The sequence below is a fragment of the Vanessa atalanta genome, chromosome 8 (genome assembly GCF_905147765.1).
Source record: "Vanessa atalanta chromosome 8, ilVanAtal1.2, whole genome shotgun sequence".
Lineage (NCBI taxonomy): Eukaryota > Metazoa > Arthropoda > Insecta > Lepidoptera > Nymphalidae > Vanessa > Vanessa atalanta.
The window spans coordinates 8000009-8020136 of NC_061878.1; the positions used below are offsets into that span (position 1 = coordinate 8000009).

General features: G+C 31.0%; 1 protein-coding gene across 1 annotated transcript in view; it reads right to left on the reverse strand.

Annotated features, from left to right (window-relative positions):
* LOC125065631 overlaps nt 1-20128 on the reverse strand; it is a 44395-nt gene that overhangs the window by 19561 nt on the left and 4706 nt on the right. Inside the window, exon 2 of the mRNA XM_047673364.1 lies at nt 2574-2762. Within this exon, the coding sequence (XP_047529320.1) occupies nt 2574-2754 (181 nt within the window). The 5' untranslated portion in view covers nt 2755-2762. The remainder of the gene's footprint in view (nt 1-2573; nt 2763-20128) is intronic.

Here is a 20128-nt window from a genome sequence, read left to right on the forward strand (position 1 = left end):
ATGTTTTATTTCATAATTATGAAAAAGTATTATGCCCAATATAAGCCCATATGCATTCGTTTACACGTTTCATGTATGGTAACAGAAATAGATCACCGGACATCGACCTCAGTGCCATATGCTCATAATTAATAATAAACTCAGATGTATGATTTTGATTTTCATCAACAAGCACGGCGTCAGGGCGTCTAATCGACTTGTCATACTTATCAAATATAATCTTATTATAGCAGTGCTATTCTGTGAGAATTCACTTCGGATCTCACTCGTGAAATATTAACAGCCGACTTATGATATGCCATTTTGATACGTGTTCACTTTAAATGCTACAATTATTATAGTGAATATCGCACATCACATTCTGGAAATCAGGATCCTGTTCTTAAGTGAGTTTCGAGTTTCTTCTTACAGAATACCTCTACTGTTCTAATTGATTTAGCGGCTTGTAACCTGCCACTGTATAATTTATATAGGCAGTTATTCTTTGTATTTACATTCTTATCTTCATGTTAGTAGATGTTATTTGTTTTATTGGCAACGATTAAGGCTATACATAATAAAAGAATGGGAAGAAATTTGACTTCAATATGTTTTGGCACATGATACTTGTTTCTGCAATGTTTTCACAGCACTTAGTCTACGTTTGGAGGATATTGTTATGGCCCATTGTAATTATAGAGCTGTTATTGTGTGTTCTATCGATATAATATCGAATAAAAAATTCGATATTATATCGATAATTACTCAATCTACTTATTGCAAAACTATACATATAATACATATACATATTTAAAATTTTCTTGCTTATGGATATCACATTGGTCTAGTTTCTATATGCTTATTCGGCATGCAGAATTATGCTGAATTGTGAGGGCTTGAAACTCAGGCCAGCCTATAATATAATAATAAAACGTATTGAGCATTTCTATCAAGAATTTTCAGTAATAACTTATTCACCCTTTGGACGTCTATAAAGCCGTTCACTACTCTTTAGATGTTTTTTTGCTGTCGTATCATAAAACTAGAAGAGTAAGCGTCATCACTGAGTTTGATAATGTGCAAACAGCAACATCAATAAAATTTTAAATTATTCATTGATAAATAATTGAAGTGGCTGAAATCAATAATAAGTTTATTTGCTCGCTATGACTACATTTTATGAAATAAAGTACTCACCGCCGTCTGTCTGTCTGAACGTAATACATTCAAAAACCAAAGGATTATTACACCATTTTTGCCAATGGACGGAGCTATTCGCGAGCATGGTTTAGGTGTATAATTACTTATTAATTGTCTGAATTATGAAGATTTTAAGAAAAAAAAAAACATACCGATAAGGATCTTTAATGACGTACCTCATGCAAACCATTATAGTTATACATAATACGTCATTACAAGTAAACATTTTATGAAGCTTCTATTTATTTTACGCAGGACAAGTATATGGAAGAAGAATAACACTAACTTGCTCCTGATTTTCATTGAGATGCAGCTAGCATATAAATCGTATAGATGATGAATACTTTTCAGCCTTTTACATGCCTTATAGATAACAAAAGATATTGTTCAAAACGAAATTTAAATCTGTTATAATGAGCGCTAATCGCTAATCTTTTATACGATCATCATATTTTTTTTCAAACGTCGACGACTAAATTTGAATTCTATTTAGCTTGGCACATGTCACATGTTCGAGATGGCACAGAACGTGACAACATTTAAAATGTCGGAACCGTTTTTGTTCCACCAACTCAGACCGTCCATTTATTACTCGCTACGTAACAAAAGAAAATGTTACCAAATGTTCGTTCGTTCTATTCGTGTACGGTGACTGTTTCCAAATGTTCAAACATAAATACAACGAATATGTTATAAGTAAACTAGGTATTATATAGTATTAAAATCATATTGTAATTTATTACAGAGTAACAATTATTTGCTATAATTTTTTTTTTTTTTACTTGTAATTTATTTGTAAATAATTCCATTTTATTTCCACTTTAAACAATGCAAGCAGACTGAAAACGGTCTGTGATAAGATTTTTTAAGTCCTCTTTTTAATAAGTTAATAATAAACATACGCGGGGATTTATTTATATAATGATGTCTCTCTTTCTATGATGGTTGATTTGACGTAGAATGAGCAAGACAAAAAGCTATTTAATATTATTTAACGAATTAAGTTCTTTTTATTGCGTTAGCATGGCCCTCTAATATTTATAGGTAAAACTGATTATATTTACGCGTAATTTGACGTAATGCTATTTATATATAAACGTTTTTTAGTCTGTGTCTAAATATAAAAAAAAGGCTGAATACTATATGGCCCATGTCTGCACAAAATTGGTAAATTATGTATTAAAATAAACAAATTCTTAATTAAATAAATTTGATCCTAAAAATGTTTAACGATACTAAAAAACAACTAACAACAACAGTTTTCAGTACTTGCCTCTTTTTAAATATGTTTCTATTGCACGAGTCTGAATGAGAAATAAAGGAGTCTGTGCTCGATTTAAACACCCTTTATCTAATTCATACAATAGTGTATAAACAAATAATATATTACTAACCATTCTCAGTTTGGATATGGACCCATTTCTCGGTGCAAACAGCTGTGATCCAAACGAATGTACAGAGACCGATTAATATCGTACAAGCGAATAAAATTCTCCTTTCGATCACGAGTGCTTGCATCAACGGTCGCCGCTCAGCGCCCACGGACGAGGCGGTCGACATCTTGTCAGTCTCCATATTCGTGTCTGAAAAAATAAAATTAAAATATAACCTCTGACTTGTATAATATTTAAAACCACAGAGATAATCAGCATTAAATCTATACATAGGTATATGAAAATTGGAGTGTCTGTTAATAAGATTAAAATAACCGCTTTTTACTAAATGTGTAATATGTATGCGCATACACGGTACACATACAAAAATAACATTTATTTTCAATTTTTATCTGTCTGTCTCTGTTTATTCCGGCTAATCTCTGGAACGGCTGGACCGACCTTGACGGGACTTTTGCAGGCTGACAGCTGATATAAGGAATAACTTAGTCTACATTTGTTAAATTCAAACGTCTCGAAATCGCAGGCACAGCTAGTACTAACTTAGGTATTTTTTATCAAATATCTATTAAATATATAGAAGTAGGCTCTAACAAGCAAATTAAAATTCTCATATTAAACAATTAATTAAGTATAAAACTACTACCAGTAGAATCAATAGCGAAAAGCGCCAAGATGTTATTTAAATTAACATGAAGATTTAAACGTTAATCTAATGAAGTCGTTCCCTAGGTGTTCTTTCCATATTTATGGTATAGCTGCAGTGTAGTTTATTTCTAAGAATATCACGATACTTTTTAAAATATCGTGAAAACCCACGGTCATTAACCCTGAGTTAAAATATGCTTCATAATAGTCTACGACTAATAAGCAAGACAGCTGATTAAGATTAGCTGTGACATTTAATAAAAATTAACCAGGACCATAACTTGGACCTGGTAGAAGTAGTGCGAAATTCTTCATTAAAAGTCGCATCACGCCTCATTACCTCAGTGACAGAGGGGCTGGTTAACTTTTTGCCCAGAAGATCGATTGCGTTTCAACGAAAAAATACTGCTAGTATTCTCGCCACCATTCTACGCGCTAATGATTTATACAGTAACTTTATTTCTTATTTGTATAAAGTTAAAGCTTTAATGTTAATAATTATGATGTAAATAGTAAAGTTTATTGTTCTAATAGTAATAAAAAATAAGAGTTTTTGTATTATAGTGGCATTTTTTATCGAAATTGGTTCAGTAATTTAGTGATACAGTAATGCAGCTTACGTTAACGCTCATTTAATGACGTTCGCTCAAGTTTCGAAATATTTACACACGGTATTAAACATTATCAAAATTGGATTAAATTTATGTAGGTTTTCAAATTTCAATAGAGTATTATGTTTTGGTTTAGGTTGTACAATAATTTCGTAGATTAGCGAATAACCAGACCATAGGCAAATCTGTTAGAGTAGTGAGCAAATAAATTCATTTTAAAAGATTTTTGTAAAGTATCTGTTACTAGAAGCACTAAAAGAATTAGATATTCAAGTTGTAAAAGTACTTGTAATTTCCGAAAAACAAATTTAAATTAATAAGTTTAAACATAGATCCCGCAATATGTAGTATTAGTCTGTTAGTTCGCGCTGCTAGGATAGACCTCAATTACTCTTAACGTTGTAAGAACATATACCACCATGCTGCGCCAGGGCTGGTGGGTGGATACACATTTATCAGAAAGTCATCCAATACATGATGACTATTGACTTCCTTACCACGAGATGAATTTGTCAGGAGTTAAACACATATAAAAGGAATGGTGCCTGTCTGTATTTAAACCAACGATCTTCGTCTAAAATTAACATATTTTATCCATTAAGCCATCTCGGCTCCGTAATATAGGGATTAGCTTTTTGAAATGTAGATCTGAGCAACATTTTAACTAACAAGTAATAATTTTGATGTCCTACTTAAATAACGGCGTTACAGTATGTTTACGAGTTCACGCTTAGTTCATATTCAGGCACTTAGTGTACTTATGTGCCGCTAAGACTAATAACATTGTTGGCTTATATTTTTAAAATGAGTTCTTAATACAAAGAGAACTTTTATTAAAACGGGATCATTTATTTATAGCAATAATTATTGATACAAAAAAGTAAATTGTTTTTTTTTTTTTTAAGGTACATTTAATATTCCTATTGTACATTTGGTGGTAAGGTTTTGCGTTTTGGGTTTTCGTAGGTATCACTCCCTCATCAGAGTGAGCCAGTGTAACTACAAATAATATCTCAGTTTGGTGGCGCTTTGGCGTTGTAAGAAATGGTTAATATTTCTACAAATAATAATTATACATTGTCTATGGGCGGTAGTGACTACTTACCATCAAATGGCCCAATCGCCCTATTGGTTAAAAAATCATTACTTACAACCTAAGCAGTCGGTATTTTTTGTAACGCCTAATTGAATAGAAGAACTAAACCAATATAAACAAAACTCGCATCAGAGTACGTACGTTTTTGAGGTCACAATATTATTACATAAACACCGATTGCTACGGCAATGCAGTGGCTGGGCTGTGACCCTGGCATTGCTAACGGTCATGGACGATGGTGACCACTTACCATCATGTGGCCCGTTCACTCGTCTACCATGACAGAAAATATATATCTAATAATAATTTACGAATAATTTTGAAACGTTATTACAATTCATACTCGGCCATAGTATAATCTATTAATTAAAGAGCCTTAAGAGCCGAGATGGCCCAGTGGTTAGAACGCGTTCATATTAACTGATGATTGCGGGTTCAAACCCAGGCAAGCACCACTGAATTTTCATGAGCTTATTTTGTGTTTATAATTCATCTCGTGCTCGGCGGTGAAGGAGAAAATCTGCATGTGTTCTTATTTCAACGAAATTGTTCCGCATGTGTAACCAACCCGCATTGGAGCAGCGTGGTGGAATATGCTCCAAACCTTCAAAGGAGAGGAGGCCTTAGCTAAGCAGTGGGAAATTCACAGGCTGATAATGTACTGTACAATTTTAATGAAAGAGGGTTTTACGCTCTTGCATACACATGTGCATTCACATGGTATTTTTTCGTCAACTAAATGTAAAATTCTTACAGTACAAAACTTGAAATCGCTTATAGCTGCAGTGCTGTTTATTTCACTTGCTAAAGTATTCATTTCTACTGCAGCCTTGACGCTTAACGCGGTGTCATGTAACTACCACTACGGGTAAATAAAACATGGTTAACGTCTGTCACGCACCGCGTGTATGGATCGGTAACAAGACTTTTCTAATTGAGAGTCTTATGTTATATTTTCGTAATAAAAACTATATATAATAAATATATGATTTTAGATAATATACTCAAATTATGTTGTTGATATATCAAGACAAAAAAGTGATTTGCGAACGGGAGATTCGAAGAGATACGTGATGTCCGTGAAATAACGCTATAGTTTAAATTTATATATGAAAGCTATCATTAGTTTGGTTGATAATAAATATTGCTATTCCGTTGATTTATTTGTTGTTTCAATTTTACGATTCTGTGTTACAGATGCGATTATATTTTTGCAGTCGATGACTTTTTGACGTCGAAATATTGTCTGGAGAGTTAGACAAAGATGTAATAACGCGAATGTGGAACCGGCATTAAAAGAGTAAGAAAAATAAACTATTATTTAATCTTCAAATATTTTTCTTTGACAGTCATAACAATTAATTGTCAATTGTTAGGCTAGTTATAAACTATTTAAAAATATTGCCTAACAAAATATATAATCGTTCTTGTATAACAAAATCAAAAACGAATAGTAATAAAATAAATACATATTATAATTTATGACGTTTCTGTAACATTTATAGCTTCTGTATAAGTATATAGGAAATACATAAAATACATAGTTAATGATTATATCGATGGTAATATTGTACGAACGTTCTATAATAAACGGGCAACATGTGCCGAGCGTGATTAAAAATTACACGTTCATAACGTTAATCGAATTTCCATGAATAATAAAGGAAACCGTTAAATGGTGATATTGTTACGTACATAAACAATTAAGCTCATAACACACATATTACGTAAGAACAAACCCAAAATTCTACATAGAACACAATCGTAAAATGTCAGAGAATGATATACGATACTGACTACAATAATTATAATGTTCAAAGGAAACACAAATCAAAATGGCGTATAGCCGTTATTCGATGTTCAATATTTTACGATCGAGTCGATAATCTAGTGTCAAATTTGTTTTTCATAGCGTACCTTCGTTGTAAATATAAACAATTATTATTATGCATGCATAGTAAATGAGATGTGCCAGTTACATCTAGAATCTGGCCATTATCTGCTTCAAAAATATTTATATTACGAAGAGATTGAAGTAAATTCAATTAAAATATATTATCGCCGTACATAGGAAAAGTAACTTTTCTTCGTAAGAAAAATGTTATATTCACTTTAAAATTGGAAAATATTTCTTGTTGAAGTAACATGACGGTTCAAAAAGTGCTTTAATGAGCCTACTTGAATGAAGAATATTTTGATTTTGATGTACCTATTTGTATTAAGTATGTCTTGCGGTATAAGGTATTTAAAATATAAATATATAAAACCTTACTTGGCGCGTGAATTGGAACAGTTGTGTTTTAAAGACATTTAATACTATATAATTGTAAGCTATATAATTATTTGGAAAAATGGTAACTTATTAAATTAAGTTTTTATTATTTAACTCTATTCTATCTCTCATTTATAATGAGAATAATGTTATAATAACCTAGTTCTCCATTAGTGGGACCAGATTCGTAAATAATTCCTATTAAATACCTCTTATTTGATATGATAAATGAATGGCCCTTAGAACAAATAGATGACGCATAAATAATACGATTTTATTTTTACTTTTTTATTTAATTATTCTTTAGCATTAGCATAAGCAGCCTGTAAATTTTCCCACTGCTGGGCCTCACTTAAGGCCTCCTCTCCCTTTGAGGAGAAGGTTTGGAGCATATTCCACCACGCTGTTCCAATGCGGGTTGGCGGAATACACATGTGGCAGAATTTTGTTGAAATTAGACACATGCAGGTTTCCTCGCGATGTTTTCCTTCACCGCCGAGCACCAGATGAATTATAAACACAAGTTAAGAACATGAAAATTCAGTGGTGCCTGCCTGGGCTTGAACCCGAAATCATCGGTTAAGATGCACGCGTTCTAACCACTGGGCCATCTCGGCTCGGCGATATTTAATTATATTTCTACCAATTTCTGCTTGATATATTTAAGAAACAAGATTTTTTTTTCTAATGTTAGAATTGTCTACAAAGAGTCAATTTCAGTGCATCACGATAAAAAGTTTCGAAGTAACATGTACAATAGATAAGATCGTAAGTCAAGAAAGAATCGTTAAATATAGGAACGGGTCATATATATGTATATATTAAGTTATTTTGATTTCGCTTACTCAATGAAAGTATAAGGAAGATACAAAATGTTTCGAGAATTCTACATTTCTCATTATAATGGATTGATTGATTAGTAGACACGATAACAGCTAAAACAAAATAACTATAAGACTTTTATAAATAACCTACTAAATAAGTTATTATAATATTTATGTTTATGAAGTTAGTTTAATATTAATTTCAAAGAGTCTATTCTGTATGAATATCACTATTATATATTTATTAAATAAATTTATGTAAGCATATGCTAGTTATTTTTGCAAGAAATTAAATAATAAAATTGAAGAAGAATCAAAAATTTATAACCTATAATCCGTCTTCGGCAAATACCGCGCCAAAGACCAACAAATAAAACATTATATATAAATACACATGATAGACTACTTCGTAGTGCCAAATGTTATGTCTAACCGTACTCAACCAGCCCACACTGTATCGATACATTTTGCTGACAGGCCCTGTTTTTGATTTTGTATTAATGCTTTCAAAATACTTTATATACTATTTATAATTAATAAAATACATATACCATAATTCAAATAATAATAATAATAATTTTTCAGTATGATATGTGTGTCATCATTATTATATTACATAGTATAAAACAAAGTTACTTGTCGCTGTCTGTCCCTATGTATGCTTATATCTTTAAAATTACACAATGGATTTTGATGCGTTTTTTTTAATAAATATATTGATTAAAGAGGGAGGTTTATATGTATAAAGCATGTACAATATAGCAGAAAAACACTGATAATTTTAAAGGTTTCTGAAGTGATGTCGTAAATAAATACATTTTTTGCGGTTATATTGCAAACGCTGGCTGAGCCTTACGAGATAGATCAAAATAATGTACTATGTATTGTATACCTTAAAAAGGTCTTCAGAAAAGTCTGTGATGGTATATGTCTATCTCTTAGGGATAGCCCGCAACAATCATTTTTTATCCTTTACTTTTTGCGAGAAATAATAGCTTATTTTCGAAGCGATTTTAAGCAATAGAGTATTAATCCTTATCCAATAATTAAGTACTTTAAATAAATTGTGTATTTAATATAAATCAATATGGCCCTTTACAGCCATTCTGTAGTATATTTGGTATCAGCATTGCACCCGTGTGAAGCCGGCGCGGGTCGCTAGTTTACTATAAAGAAAAACATTTAATTCACGTATAACATGTAAGTAGTCTAAAATTAAATTGTGATTGAAAATATAATAAACTACATCTTCCTAAGTGCGCTGTATCTTTTGGTGTATGGTGTAATTTTTATGTGTATTTTTTTAGTATTTTTTCAGTTAGGCATTGCTAAATGTCTCCGCATACATATATATATTAATATAGATAACTAGACAAATGCTGATATTCTAAATAAATAAATTGAAAAAATAAACACCCAATAAAACTTAGATATTACAACGTTTTAATCTTCTTTAATACGTAAGTATTAATAAAATTTGCAATAATCCGTTTCTAACTCTGGAATGTTCGTAATTTAATATTAATATATTTTTTTATATGCAATAACCTATTTCTAGCTTTGGAATGTGAAGCTATTGTTTTATTTATTCTCCCCCTCCTTCAGGGGTCAGGCGTCGGGACGCCTGGCGACGTCCCCGATGACGCCAAACGATGTTTACACAAGACTTACTTCAATATCAAGCATTCCACTCGGCCTTAATACACCTTCCTTGAACTAGGGTGTACAAACACAAACAAGTATCGTTTAATAGCCTATGATTGGATTAGAAATTGCGATAACGAATGAAACAATATTTATATAATATGTTTTTATTTTACTCGTAAAAATATATTTAACAAAACATTCTCCTGTTCTATGTTTAACTAGGCCCGTTTCAGCTCCACCCGGGTTGAATAAGGATCTACATAGAATCGTTTATATTGAAATACAAATACATAAAAATACACGAGAAAAATAAATGTTGCTCTTTTGGGTTAGGGCCTTCGCTGACTTACTCAGAACAACTTACAAAAACTTTATTAACGCATTTTTAGGAACGAAAATAAAATAACAATTATTTTTATTTACATAGAGAGATAATAATGTTACGGAGATGAGACTGAATGTTAAATATTTTAACGTACAAGTAAAATATTAATTGCTTTTTTTATGGAATAGATAAAATCTTCTTCTTGAAGATTCCCAAGTCGTATCAGTTTGGGAAAACCGCCAAAACTGGTTCCACAGAGTGATTGGTCGAGGCAGAAATGACATAAAAATCACGCTGTTGTGGATTTTTGGCCATCTTACTGAAACTTGGGATTTTGACGCAATGTCCGAAGAATAAATTCATCGGCTGGGATAAATGCAAACAATTCTTCGTGACATTTCACTTGAAAAATGGTTCAAGGTGCAAAGTGATCCAACATCAACGTTCAAACCGGTCGGAAAGGGCTTGATCCTTGAAGATAAATCAAGCCACTCCCACAAACAAAAGAATCAGTTACTCAGAGATGAGAGCTGTACTCCATGTTAAGCAATATTTGTGTCTTCTATAGTTTTAGAGAGTAGTTAAGTATTCTGATAAAGTTGTGGTAGGAAGGCAATGTTCTCGAAGTGTGGAGATACGACAAATAGTAACTTTTTAACGGTAACACAAAAGCTTGGGTCTTTTGGAGTTGCGTTAGACAAGGCTTAGCCGACCCCAGACCGAAACTCTGGTTAAAAAATACTCCATTTCAGACACAAGTTTGTTTCGGTTCTCGTTGGCGTGTTCTCGAGAAATCGTCTAGAAATCATATAATAATAAACTTGTACAATTCATTGAAATAGAATTTTCTATAATAAATATATAATAATTTTTCACTACCTTAAATAAATTAATGCCAAAAAAAGGTTCTAAATGTTTATTTTAAAATGTTTAGGATTTACTTATGAATAAGAATAAGCAGATAAACTACTTTACTCTACCCCTCCACTCTACCTCTACTCTTTAACTTGGGATTTGAAAAACTACTATATTTAGGTATATAGTAAGTCATACGTATTGTGATAATATGAAATGATTACAACCAAAATATCCTTTTTAACCTGAAACATCTTTCCTCTCGCATTCGAATCTCTGGGAGTGAAAAGGGACGGAAATATGTAACAAAAAGCCGGAGTCGCGCGCTATTTGATTCGATAAATGAGCGACCGCGGTGCAAGAGTTGACCGTCAGGTTGGCCAACTCTCTGTCCGAGAGGATAAACTTTGACTTTATGGTGAGATTGAATATAATATAACGATATTAACAATTTTATTGTTATATATATAATATAAAGCTTATACACACCATCCAATAATCAATTAATAAAACTGCACTAGTAATTTTATTAAGTAGCTAATATTAAACCGAAACTTAATACTTACATGTAAATAAATTCAGAATGGCATTTGCGTCTTATTTTTATATTGACTAAAGGAAATGAGACGTCACGTGATTAACTCGTATCAGAAATGTTCACATCATTACTATTTTAATTTTATTAGTTATTTCTTCGAGTCGAAACGAAACGAAATTTATAAATATTTATTTAAATTATCATTAAAGAAAACTAACACCAGAGTTTTGCAAATTGTGCTGTTATAGGGAGAGTCAAAACGTCGCCTGTTTTTTATTGCTTTTACACAATGATTTTATATACTCAAAATAGAAATAATCGTTTGATTTTTTCATGATACAGAATTACATTTACTATAAATTGTTTTTCTATTTCTAAATTCAAGTTCAAACTATAGACTTGTATGAATTTATTAGTCATGTATGAGTATCAACTAATACGAAATCCATGTTTTTTTTATGATTTGTATATTCTTGTTTCGTGTATTTTATATTTACAGCCAAGCAATGACGTAACTTCTAAAAAAAACTAGGTATTTTTCACATATGCGGACAACACTAAATTGCGGGTTGACGTTATATATGACTCGGAATAATATATGTTATAGTTGATACAAGAAGTTCCCTTACAAAGTTTTCTATTGACGGCGTGTTATCATCGCTTTATTTATGTTAGAAGAGATGTTCTATATTAAAAGTTTGAAGGCAGACGCGCAGTATAGCTGATGTTTCCATAAATACAGCTGTTCTTTACATAAATAATACAAAATAATAAATAACACGATAAATAATAAGTTGATTACATTTTCCATACGCCGGAAATCACGGAATAAGATTTTACATTTCATGTGTCTGTAATAAAAGACACTAGTTAGATAGGTTAATGTATTAATTTCAAAACTGAATATAATCATTTAAAATATTTGTAGTTTGGTAGCAGAATATTAGACGAGGTGGTGGTCTCTACCCTGACTGGACTTGCATAAATTCCAAGTACGAAATCATTATAAATAGCTTTACTGTTCATGCCACGATTTGAACCCACGATCCAATTTAAGGATCCACGTAATCCATATAATGAAAATATATAAAACAAGTAATCTATTCTAATATTATAAATGTAAAAGTTAGTATCTGTCTGTCTGTGGCTCTTTCAACGAATTTGATGACATTTAGTATAGAGCAAACTTGAATTTCAAGGAAGGATAGGCTTACTTTTTTCTGCCCAAACCCCTAAAACTCAAGTAAAGTCGCGCGTGTCAATTAGTATTTTATAATATAATACTCTTTGTATTATAGCCGTACCCCGAAATATGGATGATGAAATTTTACAGGCACTTGCTATTGGTTAGGTTTAATTGGTAATTCGATCTTTGCTATCCTTTTTTATGTTCCAAGGGAAATTTGGATATAAATATTATATTATATATGTACCCTCGCATAAATTCTGTTTGGTATCGAGGTTACTGGTATTTAATTTTACAGATAAAAGCAAAATATTATATGGTAAATATGACCCCAGCTTCATTTTTTATGTGGCATGTTTTTCTAACGGAACTCCAATATTTTTATTTTACTTCATATACATTGACTGTTTTTATTTACGTATATAAGTAAGAATAAATTCATAAATAAAAGATTATTAAAAATATATATGTATAAAAACAAATTACCTAATGAAACTCTGAACTAACTGACTGGTATACGACGCAACGATTGGGGTTAGAAGCATGTTTTTTTGTCACAAGTATTACTATATGGCGTAAGTGAGAACTGAGGCAATATTTTTGGAACTACGTCCCCAAAAGAGCTAAATAGGGTTAACTTCATATATTAAAAATGTAATCTGCAGATATTACAGTTGGAAATCAAAATCAAAAACAAAATAAAATAACATTTTCAAAATGTAAATAAATTAGCAAAGTGCCTTCTCTTACGTAATTTGCTTTTTGTAATTATGGTAATTATAACAAGATTTTATTATTGATAACTTCATATTGAATAATACAACACCAAAGGAATCTTCGGCTTATTTTTACGATATAGATTACCGATATATTATTTTTACGTATTGTTGAGCGTAAATCTCGATCATCATCGCGCAAAATTGTGCATCCCGCACTGATTTATGAGGCGAAACAAGGGTTTCAACCCTTCGACGATCTGAACTGACTTATAACAGGAAAGAGAATGTTTGAGATATGCGAGAAGCATATTTATCGGTCAGCAAGGTCAATGATATATATATCTACCTCTTAAGGATGTGGTATGTGACGAAATGATTTTTGACAAATGTATCGGGTGCAGCAGTAAGAAATTATTCATTGCGACAATGAACGGGTGCAGTTCATTCATAACATATATTTACTTAAAATACGCGACATACATAATTATTATGGCAACTGAATTGTTTTATTCTACACAATATATTAAAATAACTGAGCTTTCGATAGTACAGTCATTGAATCCGTATGGGCGAGTCTTATCGTAAAAATCTACGCTACGCTCCGTGAAATGGGCATTCTATTTTAAAACGACAATGCGTAGACTGAGATAGTCGGAGCTAAGAATTCTACATCAACGCGTAAGACAAAAGCTGTCATTAGCTCCGGATATAGATCGTTAATTTTATCTGCTCAACTGATGGAACTCTTAACGCAATCGCCTGTTCAAACGTGTTGTTTTATCTGTTTATAATGCTCATTATAGAACCGCTTGATACGTTATTTTTTCGAAGTTCAAATACAATAGCAGAACAGTTTTTATTAGTGGTAGGTTACGACCATTCATAAAAACAGCCACTGCTAGAGGTGTAATGTATTTGCTGAAAATATTTTATACACCATACGCTCTACAATGCAATGTACTCGTTGTTATTACACTAGCTACTAAGTTGTCAAACTGCAACACGGCAATGCAAAGCTTTTATGCTTTACAATATACTTATTGATGAATATACTGAAGTAGTACTTTAGTCTAGCATAAAAAACTTATTACAATACTTAGACTACCACCTCTAGTATATATCAAATAATCAATCTTAATGAATATAAGAAAACCGTGCGCTAATAAAATAACGCATGAGTTCAATGGCCGCTGTATATTCGCAATGTAAGAATTACAATTTTGTCAACACCTGATACACTGTACTATGAAAGAAATAGGCATGGAAGAAGAGATTTGAAGTCGTTTAAAAAAATTAAAGTTCTTAAAAATATAGATCATAATATGTCATTTTATTTAACCACTTAAATGTGGTATTAATATGTGTGACACTGAAATATCAGACGTAAAAATGTTGATACAAATGTAATGTAAGAATGACATTATGTTTTCTCTTTGGTACATTAATGTCGTATGTGACATTCTGATTGATAGCTTTTGTTAAAAAGATGAGAACGCATATTTACAACGGTCGTTATTTAAAGGCTTAACGATCTTCAAAGGGATCATGTTTTGTCAAAATTAAATCTCACATAAGAATAAAAAATAGTGAACGTAAATTAATAATTATTTTAAGAAATTTTAAATTAACATGGTTATTTTTATTATTAACAGTATTTAAAACGGGATATTTACCATGTTTTTTATTTTTATTTGGTGGAGCTCGATATTTCGACATTATGTACGAATGTCTTGTTCACGAGACTGAAATTAAATATATTAATATCCCGTTTTAAATACTGTTAGTAATTTTAAGAAAGTTTTTTCTTTGTTTCAATATAGATATATATATTAACGAATACGAAAACGAATTAACATTGATTGATTGATTGCTTTCAGGTCAGTTAAATTATATAAATTTTATACTGTTTAACTGACACAATTTTGTATTTCATAAGCTGGAAAAGAGTAACTACTGAGTCTTTTGTCGGTTTTTGTCGGTAGAATCTACATTTCAGACCTGTCATACGTTTAATACGACTCTGTAAAATGACAATTCAAGTGTATTTGTAGAAGCCTACTTAAATGACGTTTAATTTGATTTAATATATTTATTTTGATTTTATTTATTATTAACTTATATTATATAAGCAAAAACAAACGTCATAACTATATAATATAAGTATTCAGGTGTATAATATGATATAGTATATATACTAGAAAAATAAAAAGATATCATCGCGTTTAAAACCCAAGCAATATTATAAAATAGATAATCGCCTGTAAACGTCCCATTGCTGGGATGAAGCTTACTCTTCGATTTAAAAAAAAGGCTCGATACTTATTCCATCACAATGATTCAATGCTAGTCGATGCATACGTCTATGAAATATTTTCATAGACGTATGCATCGACATTCATATTTTGTTGGACATACAGATTTTCTCACGATACTTTTTACACCGACGAGCACGAGACAATGTACACATAAATTGACTTCGAAGGCACATTTCGGTTAAGATTCACATATTCTAACCACTGGGCCATATCGGTTCTTCATGTAATAAATGTGTCGAATCGTCGCTATCTCATAGCATCACATTCGTTCTGATTTAATCCCTTTAAACATTTTATATATTGATTAATTTACGTAACACTTTGTTGATACATCTGACAGTGACTGTATTGCTCAATCGCTGATAAAAAACAGGTACTAGATTCACGTTATCATATCCGCCCTCAAATCTAAACTGATACGCTTCGACTGTAGGCTTAGTATGAGTTATTTTAATAAAAGGGTCACGGGATTTTCAGTAATCAATCAATAGTAAAGTTTTAATTTACGTTTAGACGTGATGACACTAGTAAAAATAAAGCTATCAAGCTCAGAACATTTCGCATAAGATCGCTATAGCTTTTTTCCTAAACGTTGAACTAAATATATATTTGAAATTAATAGTAATGGACGAAGCTAAACGGCTTTACTTAATAAAATAATTTATTTAATCGTTTCTTTATAAATAGACTAAAAAAGTTATATTTAGTTTTTACAAAAAATCTTTATAACTTTTTTTTACAATGAACGTAAAATTTTGAGCGTTGATATCGTTTTGTGTAATTGAAACCTGCCTCCACAATCGCTGCTATAAATTGGGTTAATCTTTCATTAATGTCAATCAAATACGAATCAAAGAGTAATTTTAAACGTATGATTTGAGAAATTTCTTGTTTATAATCCATTTCGATTGACGGCAGAATTAGTATAGCGTTATGCACATTTAACAACAGTCTGTTTCTTTGTTATGAATCATATCTGAATCGTTAATAGGAATCGAAAATATAATTATCAATATCAAGTAATATACAAAAAATAATTTCTAATTATAATAGATATCACTTACGATTTCATAAAACTATCGTTAAGGTTAAAGAAGCTTTAACACGAAATTTATAAAAGTGTAAATGAGCACACAAACGTATTAACAATTGTTTAATGAAATAAAGAAAAAAAAAAAACAAATAAATAAAATGAAATTGTGGTGAGTATTAAAAACTATTTTTTTTTAAATGAATTCTGCTTTTCTTAATATAACCCAATGGTAAAACTACAGGATTCAAATTATGTGTATAAAAACCGTCACAGACTCGGAATGTTGACTCAACCGTGAAAAACCGGCAACACAAGTAGTCTCATGTACTAAAATGAAATACGTGGTGGTGTCATCATCATCATAATAAGCAATGGAAATACAAAAAAGGTCAATGATCTTTTCTTTTCGATTTTCAAATATATTTTTTTAGTCCAGTACAACTTATGTTAGTTTTTATTAACATACTTGGCGAATCATATTTGTTTTTTTTTTAAGTATCTTCTTAGATTGTTTGTATAATATCTATATAGATTTTCGTACACTAAAAGAAACGGCCCAACTTCATTATCTTGGTCGTCATACTACCTTACTAGTAATACGTGTATCTGTTGGCCACAATTTTTTTCGACGCTTTTTCATTTTTGACAGTCTATCTAGACATAAATCCTCAAATACTGCATTGATTGACTCTCTATTTAGACGGATGACTACTATAGGAAGTATCAGACAGCTGGAAGCACATCCTATGTTTCAAGTCGCTTCTGTATAATCATTTAGATACATTTATATAAATAAAAATAAATGTTTATATGCTTGTCACCTTCCTTCCTCCTTCCAGTAGCCTAGTAGTAGCAGCGTATTAAATGTTAGCACTCAAATGCCTATCAATGTTTACATTTCCTAAAAAAAGACCGACATATTTTTAGCTTTCTCTCCTGCTTAGTACAAATTTGGTTCCAGTATAATCTATATTAAATCGTTAAACTCGATGACTTATTAGATGAGGCAAAAAAATATTTACTAAATGTAATATTTTACATTTTTATATTAGGCCTGTAAATTTCCCAATGCTGGGCTAAAGTGTCCTCTCCCTTTGAAGAGAAGGTTTGGAGCATATTCCACCACGCTGTTTCAATGCGGGTTGGTGGAATACACATGTGACAGAATTTCGTTGAAATTAGACCCATGTAGGTTTCCTCACGATATTTTTCTTCACGGCCGAGCACGAGATGAATTATAAACACAAATTAAGCACATGAAAATTCAGTGATGCCTGCCTGGGTTTGAACCCGAAATCATCGGTTACGATGCACGCGTTCTGACCACTGGGCCATCTCGGCTCTTTATTATATTATGTAATATATTTTTAAAAATCGAACGTTTTATTAGATTTATAAAAATATGACCTAGTATAGATGTATTAAGTTTGGAATTAAGACGGATACAAAAATTAAAAATATATAAAAAAAATATGCCGTTAATAGACCATTTCCTCTGCCCCAAGGTTGCCTGGAAGAGATCGCTCTTCAGCGATAAGGCCGCCTTTTCGTGCCATGCTTTATTTTGTTATATTTATTTCCTGTGTGTTATACTTATCTTGGTGTACAATAAAGAATATATTATTATTATTATTAAAAATAATTAACAACGTAATAATAATAATCAATTTATTTATAACTTATAAAATAATAATTATTATCTTATTTCTTCTTTTTTTCTACTGTAACACTCACAAATGTAAGCAATCGCCATTTAAATATGTAATAAAAAAATCTATGTAAAATAAGATAAGATCTGAAGTTGTTTTCTTCGAGCGACTTGACACTTAAATGGCGTTTTAGCGAGCATTGTCATCATTTATTTTTTAAGTCACACAGTGCAAACACATCATAAAATAAAAATTCTAATATTTTTTTCATAACTTGCCAACAGAAACAAAAAAAAAATCTACTATTGTATATACATATGCATCTTTACCATGTACAAAACGTATAACGGAAAGTTGTTCGTTTCAATATTTCTCAAATTAATACATTGAAAAGTTAAATATATTTTCCTAAATTTGTACCAAGTATTACAAATATTGGAGCCAAGATTTAATCCGCTAGGCAATAACAGTAATCTGTATATCGGGTTACATCCATGCCACGGACTTTTCTGCGGATAATTTTGAGGTTATCAATCCCGTTACAAAGTTTTGGTTTATTCGTTTTCGTTTTGCAAAAGTTTGTCCGTTAAGCGCTCGGATCAAAGATTATTTTCCAAGCTCCGTTGATATCTTCTATATTGCAAACTTTGGTGCTCTTATCACGTTTTTTTAGATATTGAAATGAAATCATCCCAATGATTATTGAAATTAATATAAATTGAATTAAATGTGTCTGAGCACTAATAAGGTCAACGGCTTATCGACGAAAAAGTCGCTGGTTCGAACCTGGCTCACTGGGCTTTTGGATATATAATAGAGACCATTTGTATATTTTCAGCTTTATGTGAGGCATGAATGTAAATAATCACTTTTCTCAGTGGCAGGGTTTTGTAGTAGTAGGTTAGGTTTTTTCGCTTCGGAGGCAGAGTGAGCCAGTATAGGCAGAGAGAGATAATATCTTAGTTGCCAAGGTTGGTAGAACATTGGCGATGGAGGTAGTGGTTAATATTCCTTACAGCACCAATATCTATAAATTATGAATATAATAATAAATTAATATTATCTATATTGATTAACGTTTAATATTTCGTTTATACATATTGTGTAACGTATGTGATAGTCCATGGTGACACTACCTGTAAATAGTAGAACATTTGCCAAGATAATTGTGAAATGTATTTTTATCTATGTGATATTGTATCTACGGTTGGTTGTCCTACTGAAAAAAAAAATGGTGGTGACCACTCACTATCTGACACATATACTCATCTGCCTCCCTATCCTATTAATATAATATAATATATAATAAGCTATTAAAAAATAGCTTATTGTTCTATAAATATATAAATACAAGAGCATACTTATGTTTTAATTAATTGAAGATAATTTAAGGGATATTTAAATATAGTTTTGAAATTGGCAAGAGTTTCATAGTTTTTGCTATTTCTCATTTGTGCATTTACTAACGATACGAAAGGAAACATTGTACTGAAACTATAATTGAGATAAAATGCTCACTGTTAGTCATAGCAATGTTGTGAAAGTTCGTAACTAAACAACATTCATCGTAACTGATACAAACGGTATATATACAATAATAACATTGTATTATAGTATTTCTGAGTCGAAATACCCGTATGGAATAGTATAGATTTGAACGGAACATTGCTACAACAAACACTGTCACGTAATTTACAGACAAACTGTATAAATTTAGGTCTTCTCTGACTTTTATTAATCTATACAGGGATATGTTTTCAATTCTGAATCAGACTTTAAGCTTGATTACAATAGTGTCCAAATGAATTTTCACTTCGATTTTTAAAAATATTTTTTT